At 43.2% G+C, this 8,607-nt stretch overlaps 1 protein-coding gene across 4 annotated transcripts; it reads right to left on the reverse strand.

Annotated features, from left to right (window-relative positions):
- Window positions 1–1,097: 1,097 nt before the first annotated feature.
- Window positions 1,098–7,050, reverse strand: LOC147604346 (zinc finger CCCH domain-containing protein 12-like). 4 transcript variants are annotated; one of them, XM_086795756.1, is made up of 8 exons: window positions 6,722–7,025; window positions 6,316–6,485; window positions 5,485–5,547; window positions 5,194–5,256; window positions 4,722–4,844; window positions 4,324–4,530; window positions 1,876–2,187; window positions 1,098–1,771 (listed from the first exon to the last, which is right to left on the reverse strand). In XM_086795756.1, exons 2-8 carry the CDS (start codon window positions 6,466–6,468, stop codon window positions 1,526–1,528), a joined length of 1,167 nt encoding a protein of 388 aa, XP_086651882.1. In that variant the 5' UTR covers window positions 6,469–6,485; window positions 6,722–7,025; the 3' UTR covers window positions 1,098–1,525. The 4 variants fall into 4 exon arrangements, with proteins under 4 accessions (XP_086651882.1, XP_086651880.1, XP_086651879.1 ...); XM_086795754.1 differs by having other exon boundaries at window positions 4,324–4,608; window positions 6,807–7,024; XM_086795753.1 differs by having other exon boundaries at window positions 4,324–4,608; window positions 6,722–7,024.
- Window positions 7,051–8,607: the final 1,557 nt, after the last annotated feature.

Below are 8,607 nucleotides of genomic sequence, written 5' to 3' on the forward strand. Positions count from 1 at the left end.
AAAAACTTTTGCTTTCACATGTCTTGCCTGCAACAACATAGATGGACCTTGAATCTCACATGGCATGTTAAAAATTATCAAAAACTCCACCTAAAATGTACAAGGATCAAGCTTTTTTTTCATCATGAAAAGCTCTTACTGTGGGTATGTTCACACCTTTATATTTAGCAATTTTGAATGGAGAGAGAGAGGAGGGGGGAAGGGATGGCTATCAAGAAAAGCACAAACACTGCAACAACTGTAAAAGAATAACACGGTCCCTTCCTCCATGGATGGCTGCTCTCTCAAAGGAAGGCTACATTGTTAATACAAAAGTAGAAAGCCACAATAGGAGCCTACTCCGAGCGTCAAGCCTCTCAACCTCCAAACTACAAAAAGGGACCCTCTAGCATTCAGAGGATCCACAAGGATTGTGTTAAAAAATCATTTATTCAATACTCCACCCTCATTTTGTTACTACAGATGGATATGCTCTATTTTGTAAAGCCTCTTATATAAGGAGTAACTGTTCTGGTAAGTACTCAGGCACCCAACAATTCCCAGTTTAGACACCCATGATCGATGATGACCAAATGATTAGGAGACAGCCTATGTAGATTTGGCCCTCCACCAAGCAGTATGAATACTTGTGTGGATGTAACCGTATTTGTAAGCACTAGACAACAAACTGTGGACATCAAACCGAGGACGCACTATTCTCGACTTGTGAGACCTGTTCTGAGGATCAAAACGGTCTCCGATGGCCATGGGAGCTATGCAAGGTCCTTATGGACCTACGTTGTTTACCTTCTACAATTGTTGGAGCAACAACGATGGGAGCTATCAAAGAGAGCAAAGACAGCTAGTTCCAAGTCCTAGCACTTGTAATATTAAAAAATACAATATATTATATACGAGCTATCGAAGAGAGCTAGCTCCAAGCCTAGAGGCTAGCACTTGTAATATTAAAAATAATACAATAGATTACACACATAGATGCATGCATGCATGTGTACACACATCTGATATATATTATGTGTGAACTTTGCAAAGTACATGAAGTGAAACAAAACATGTTTTGCAGAAAATCATAGAATGTGGACAGCATCGATTTAAGGTTTCTTTGCCAACTATTGACTTCAGCATGGATTTAAGATTTCTTGCCAACTGTTGACTTTAGCAAAAGGAGTCTCCAGTCGTTATGAAGAATGGATCTATGCAGTTAAAAGCTGGTTACACAAAACACCCCACCCATTCAGCAGAGGCCCATCGTCCCTTTGGAAGTCGCACAAAAGAGAATGGAAATTGTCTCCTCTCATAGGAGGGGAGAAATGTGTAATCAGCCAATCTGTGCATGCATAAGTAGTACCATGGGCGGCATTAAGACAAGAGAATAATCCCTCTTCACATGACTTAAGCAAAGAAATAGTTCCAATCAGGACAAGAGTTACAGTTTTGTGATGCCTAAAGAGCCATAGATTGATTGCAGTTTCTAGCCTCTGCGGTTTCCAGCATGTTCAGGTGGAGAGGGTGTTGGTTTAGCCACTTATGAACCACCCTCTTTCGCTGATACCTCAGTGACATGCTCCACTGCATGCAAACTCTTTGACGATGGCACCATAACAACAGCCACATTTGACGGCGGACTCCTACCATTCGGACCTGCTGCCATATTGAACACAGATGAAGACAGAGCATTGTACCCTGGTACGACAACCGGATGGTCGAATTTGCAAACAGGTCCAAACTTACAGATACCATACTGCATGTAAAAACTACACTGTGGTTGTCCCTGCCCATGGCCATGATTTCCATCAGGAATGTACACACACTTGGATGGGAAAAGCAAGTTCCTGCAGCAACACAAACGACACTCAAATCGGGAAGAAGTCTTACAGGACGAAGTGGAAGCCCGACAACACTTAAGGTGCAGCTTGATGGTGACACTGTGACCGCCCGGTCTCTAGGATGATGGAATTTGCATGAGGCGCCAAATTTGCAGTCTCCTGTTTTGAGGTAGTATTGACACTCTGGCTGACCCTCTCTCTCCGGAAATTCGTCTTCATGTACCAATGAAGGTGATGATGCCCTGCTGTTTTTAGGCTGTGTACCTGCTACATCGGCTTTTTGTACAGTAGTACCAAAAACAATGTTTTCCTTTGGACTCGCATCCACTCCATCCAGAGGTGTTATTGGACTGATTGGACCCTGCAATAGTATATCATTTAGTGCAAAGAGAATTCCATCTCTTAGGATAATCACATGACGAGAAAGAAAGCCAGTTATTCGAATGCATGATGCCCAGATCCAGCTTGCGCACATGCAGCACAAGGGACGAACCTACTAAACTACCTCTGAACAGGATTTATTAGTTTTTAGAGATCATCTTTAGGTGTTGAGAGTACACACATGCACATTTGAGAAGCTGGCATGCTACATGGAAGGCTTAACTCATTCTTGACACTTGGCTGAAGATGCGCAAGGAAATTGCTATGGACTTCTTGGTTCTGTGCTTGTCTTGGGCTCATATTGCAACCATGATTGCTCCTTTTTCCATGAAGCCATAGTCTGAATCTTTAAAACCTGACCCTCAAGAATCAAACACAACCTCTCCTTGAGACTTGCACTAGGCATGGGGCCACCTCCATTTTCCATGATCCGAAGCCTCTATGGGGAATGCTGGAGTTTTGTAAGGCACTTAGGATTCTGGGGAATTCAGGTTCCCAAATAATCGTTCTCACAATTCATGTCGCTGCCATGATTGCCAGACATCAACATGTGTGCGTGGTTGGGCTCAGCAATGAGAAGCAGAGCTGCATTCGGAACCAAACTGGTGAGAACAACAGAGTAGAAAGCCAGTCATAAGGGGACCTTCATGTTCAAGGTAATGTAAAGGCCGTGCGGAACTATATAATCACATTCTTAGTTCTTAATATATATATATACTTCTTTAAGAGTGGATCGAAGAATGGCACTAAAACTAGTGAAGGATCTCAGGGATTGTCTCTGAGTTCAGACAAATCTTCGGCATGAAAAGTAGACTCCTCAAAGGGCGGGCTTACTCTCTCCTCCAAAGCCAGATCAGATGTAGCTTGTGCAGGAACTCCGTTTTCTGTTGGTCATATATCTATAATCCCAAGAGTGATTTGGTTGGTTTCTTTTTTTTAAAACATAAAGTGAGACTTTTATTATGTATGACGAGATCTACACAAAATCATGGCCATTGACCAGAAGAGAGACCATCTTGAAATGAAAGGTGGCTGCAACCAATCCGAGATATGGTGATGCCATGAAAGTCAAGACGGAGTAAAACCCCATGGTCCCACTCCCTCACAAAGGCAATGCACCTAGATTGCACACATCTGGAAGGTCTCTCCATAGGAGACCAAATGGCCATAAAAGTATGTAGAATATCCGCCCTAATGATGTATACGGACTGAATATAATAGGTTTGCATGCTACTCATAGCCTCTATGGATCTAGCCCTCCAAATCTGCCAAGCAGTGATAAGTGTCCACTCTGTCACGGATAAATTGCAAGTTAGGAACTTTCTCCAACGTGCATCTAATAACCACCCCTCTCTGCATTATGAGGGCAGCATCATGATTCTCACCCCTCTGCATTAGGAGGGCAGCATCAAGATTCCCCTCTCTGCATTATGAGGGCAGCACCATATGAGCTCATCTGTGCTCCTGAACAAAAAGGATCTGGGACTCCAGATGTGCAGAAAACTGCTCCTCCTAACACCTACACCTGGTAGATACCCTAAAGGCATACCCATCGGCCTCCAAGTGTGCAAATTAAGTTTGTCTAAAAGCCAATGACAGACTTCAGTGGTGGGTCCCCTCTATAATTTCTCTACAGCATGCCTGCAAGCCATAAGGCTGCTGATCATCTCCCAGCTAGAGTCAGGAGACATGACTGGGTCCCAGGTAGTTGGAGGGACCTGCCACATCTCCACTGCTGCGAGCTGATGGAGATCCAAGTGAAGTGCCATACCAGGGATGCTATGAAGTGGCAGGTCTCCACATGAAAAGGAAGTGGGAGAACTCATATAGAAGGGCAGAAGAGAGGGCGCTCTCTTCTGGTCTGTTTTTCAGAACGTGGTGGGCTAACTTACAAATTGGTAAAGGACAGGAACACTGAACCAGTGCTTTCCAAGCCATCATTTAGGATCTTGTATGCAGAGAGTACCATTGAAGGGTCGCATGGCCCAAATATATAGATCAATTGATATCCATACATGCATACATACATACACATGGGGGGAGAGAGAGAGAGAGAGGTGCCCACATACAAAATTTCTCATACTGAAAAGAGCTTGAAGAAAGGTTAGCACATTACTTTACAGGCCGTCCATTGCCGAGGAAGAACTATGGGTGTGTAGCTTGTTGGTGCAGGGACCTGTAGCCCTGGAAGATAAGCTGTTCTTGCCACTAACCAGGTTGGAGCACCCCCATGATAAGGAACAGGCTCCAAGGATGGGTAGGTATCCAGTGTATATATTGGAGAGCTTGGCATTGACAACATGGTGCCACCAATTGCTTCAGGCTGTGGATGATGAAACTTGCAATTCAAACCAAATTTACAAGATCCAGTGCGTGTGTAATATGTGCACTCTCTCTCACCCTGCTTTCAAACATGGTAACCACAATGAATACACACCAAAGGAGCACTTTAGCATAGTCAATCACTTGGAAAAACCACCATATTTATAGATACTAGGTTGGGCCTTCACAAACCAGGCGCATTGGAAGTCCGGCAAAGTTTAGCTGGAGCTCTCCTTTGGGTGATCCAGCTCTCTCCCAGGGGTGATAATATTTGCAAGTAGATCCATATTTGCAGGCTCCAGTTGTCAAATAATACTGCATTGCAAGCACCAACACATGAAAATCACGCTACCTATCTATGGTTTTGAAGCCTTTTCAGCATTATAGTTTGACTTGTGATGCACTTGGAAATGGTTGATCAAAGCAGAACATAATGCATTATAGGTCTCCTTGTGATGCACTTCCAAATGGTTGATTAGGAACATAAGTCACTGACAGCACACAATTCATTTTTATACTGGGATACACAGCGGTATCTGACAATTTGGCTGCACATAATGCATTATAGTTTAACTTGTGATGCGCTTCCAAATGGTTGATTAGGAACGTAAGTCACTGAACACACACTTTTTATTCATTTTTATACTGGGATACACGGCAGTACCTGACAATTTAGCTGTCCACTTCTTTCAGGAAAGTGCTCTTTACTGCTGGCCTGATCCGAAGGCTGCAGCAACCCATTTGAATCATTAATGTAATGTTATTTATGTAGTACATGTATGTGAGTTTTACAAGTCTAAGACTTGAGTGTTGACTGCATGCTTGATAGAAAACATGATAAGAATGCAGCGGTTAGCGAATCTGCAGCTGAAAGGGAGTAAGGAGTAAAGTTAATGTATTCAAGAACTAACTCACCCATGTTAGATGTTCCAAGGCTAGCGTGATCATATCATACCTTCCAATCAGGCTGTCCAAGCCCCTCCAAAAGCTCTCCTTTACTTCTGAGAGAAGTTATACCCTGCAGCACGAAGAGGGATATTTGATGAATAATGCCTAAGTTAGGATCATAGCACAATATAGCACACAAATGTCAACTCGATAAGATCCATGGGTTACAGCATGGATTTGATTAGATTTAAAAACTGTTGATTGCATTAGATTGGATTGATGACGTGTTATACTGTGCTTGCATGCAGCCTTTCTTAGTTGTCCAAGCATTGAACGAGGCAACAGAGAACTTATAAGTTGGCATTTAAGCCTCTCATTAAATACCCACTTATGCTATGAAAACACGTTTAATCTGCTCAAAAACCAGATTAAGATTTCCCAAAACACATGCAAAACCCTGTAAAGCATCTTGGGAACCCTTCAAATCCCTCTTAAAGCCTCTCAAACACTCCATTTTAGCAGGCTCTGCTCAAATACCCATTCAAGGTTCTCAAAGTCAATCTATGATCTTCTATACTTCTTTGGAAAGTCTTATAAACACAGCCAGGCCTGTAGTCAAAAACTCATTTGAGCACATGTAAGCTTCTTAAATCTCCACTGGAAAACCCAACCGCAATGCAAGCCTTCCATAATTCATTCAACCCCATTTTAGCGCTTCAGGAACCTCTGGTAAATCCCATTTAAGCATCTCCAAAGCCTACTTAAGCTTCTGCAAAACCCATTTAAGCTCTTCAAAAGCCCAGATATGATTTCTCAATCGCCATATTATGGTGATAGTAATTTAGATTGAATGATCGGTACGATTGTGCATTGAATTTGAAAGGTAATGTCATCCCACCTGTTTTCTGGATGGAGGATGGTTGAAGCGGCATCGAGCGCCATAGCCACAGAGACCGTTGCGCACGTAGTAGGCGCAGTCGGGCTCGCCTGGGCGCTCAGGGTAGGCACCCTCCGCCTTCTGTTGCTTAGCTTGATCAAGCATCATCGCCATGTGTTGCAGGCAATTATCTGCAGTAAGCACAAAAACAATGAAATCTATCTGTACCAAAACAGCAGGCGATTTGCTACTGATCAATGCAAGCTCGGCTATGGCGCCTGAAAAGAAAGAAAGAAAGAAAAAAAAAGCAAAAAGCAGAGGCAGAAAAGGCACTAGAGGGCAATGCAACAATCATCATCAAAGAAAAACGGAGAGCGCAGCTGCTGGCATGGAAGGGATAAAAAAGACAAAATGGATTAGGGTTTGCCTCTGATGATATTTAGGATTAGCCTCTGATGATCGGAAATAGGGCTTATTTGCGACGGAAGGATTAGAGTTTTCCGAGGTGGTGCCTTTGTTGTCTAATTCCTGCAGCTGCTGCGGCTGCAGTAAGCTCCATGATGCCGATGGCGATGGCGATGGCGATGGCGATGGCGATCTGAGAATCGATACGAGGAAAAGAAGGGGGGCTAAAAAGTTAAGGATCAGGTTTTGATAAGGCAAAGCTTAAAGCCATGGACATGGAGCTTACAAGCTTTCTTTCTCGTGTTCGGGTGGAAGACAACAATGTGTACGTAGGCTCCTATGCTCTTAAATGGACGGGATTAACCAAGGCCGTTATCAATAATAATAATACGACCCACTAACTAAATCGCACCATCATCATCATCATCACCATGTATTTTTATTTGATGTGAACTTCAAAAGGAAACCTCACATTTATTCCCACCGGATCCACCATTATTCCTATTCGCTCCAATTGTGCATTCTTACTTTTGTGCATTGCTTTTAGAATTTTGTTTGTTTGTGTGTGTGTGCGTGTGTGTGTGCGCGCGCGCATGTGTTTGGGGGGGCGTGCACATGGGGTGGGGAGGGGGAGCGTGGGCTTGCAGGTTGCATGCATCATAGTCTCGATGAATTCATGAGAAACTTCAAGATTAACAAGTTGATATGTTATATGAATGATTACTATCCCTAGCATTTGCAAATGTGTGCGAACATATGATTCTGCCAGGGTGGGGGGGGTGAGAGAGAGAGAGAGAGAGAAGAAGAAGAAGAAGAAGAAGAAGCCCTTTTTAACGTTGTAGGAACAATCCCAAGAGACCAAATATCATCTATCTGACGAGAGTAATTCGAACACAAACGAAAGAGAGAGGGAGAGAGAAAGAGCAGCACATGCATGCATGTGTGTGTGTGTGTGGGAGCGAGAGCGAGAGAGTGCAGCACATCCATGCATGCCTGCACATGTGTGTGTGTGTGTGAGAGAGAGAGAGAGAGTAGCACATGCATGCATGCATGCGTGTGTGGAGCAAGAGAGAGAGCTAGAGAGAGAGAGAGAGAGAGAGAGAGAGAGAGAGAGAGAGAGAGAGAGAGAGAGAGAGAGCTAGCAGAAGCATGCATACACACATGTCTGTCTGTGTGGTGTGGAGAGAGAGTGGGGGAGGAGACCATCAATTATTTCCCTATAGTTGCTCGTGTTATGCAAAAGGGATTCTTTGAGGGCTCCCACACTCGATGGTGATGGAGAGAGAAAAATGGGTTGGTCCTTATTTCATAACTCATGTACCATATTTTTTGTTTGGTAAAAGTCCCCTTTCATCACGGCCCATGTGAAAGGTTCTCCAAAACAACCATCTAAGCCGAAAGATGGGTTGTGGCCCTTATTTCATAACTCATGTACCACATTTTTTGTTTGGTAAGGGTCCCTTTGCATGGCCCTTATGAAAGGTCCCCCAACACAAACATTTCAGTTGGATACTATAAGTATGAGATGTGGCTAGCGGTTTTTTCTTCGTTTCACATCTAGTTATTCTCTTTACATATTATATTACTACTACTTTGATTTTTGTATAGAAAGTTCTGTAAAGGGTCATCCATGCACATCAAGGTGCCCATGCATCGTACCCTAAGCAATTTATAAATGGACTATACTGATGTAATAATTTTGGATGGTTGAATCAAGAGTTTTGATCTCAGAATACAATGTTGTATATCTTTCTCTATCCTAAACCATGAAAGGTGTGCATGTGCACTTGCTATTATTCACAAATGTTTTGTTATCCATTGGGACTTTAAGAAGTCAAATGGCAATGCTCTCTGCACCCTTAAGCGTAAGTGGGAGAACTCTGCACACAAAATGTGTATGTGAGTGCA

Source organism: Cibotium barometz, chromosome 62, assembly GCF_041138505.1.
Source record: "Cibotium barometz isolate CiBa-2024 chromosome 62, ASM4113850v1, whole genome shotgun sequence".
NCBI classification, from domain to species: Eukaryota; Viridiplantae; Streptophyta; class Polypodiopsida; order Cyatheales; family Cibotiaceae; genus Cibotium; species Cibotium barometz.

What these genes read in the sequence shown, in the direction of transcription:
- LOC147604346 (XM_086795754.1), bottom strand. Translation starts at nt 6,468, where the DNA reads ATGGCGATGATGCTTGATCAAGCTAAGCAACAGAAGGCGGAGGGTGCC. An exon ending in GGCAATGGACGGCCTGTAAA is followed by an intron (nt 2,188 to 4,323) that starts GTAATGTGCTAA and finishes ATACTATTGCAG; the next exon opens with GGTCCAATCAGTCCAATAAC. An exon ending in TCGGGCTTCCACTTCGTCCT is followed by an intron (nt 1,772 to 1,875) that starts GTAAGACTTCTT and finishes GGCCATGGGCAG; the next exon opens with GGACAACCACAGTGTAGTTT.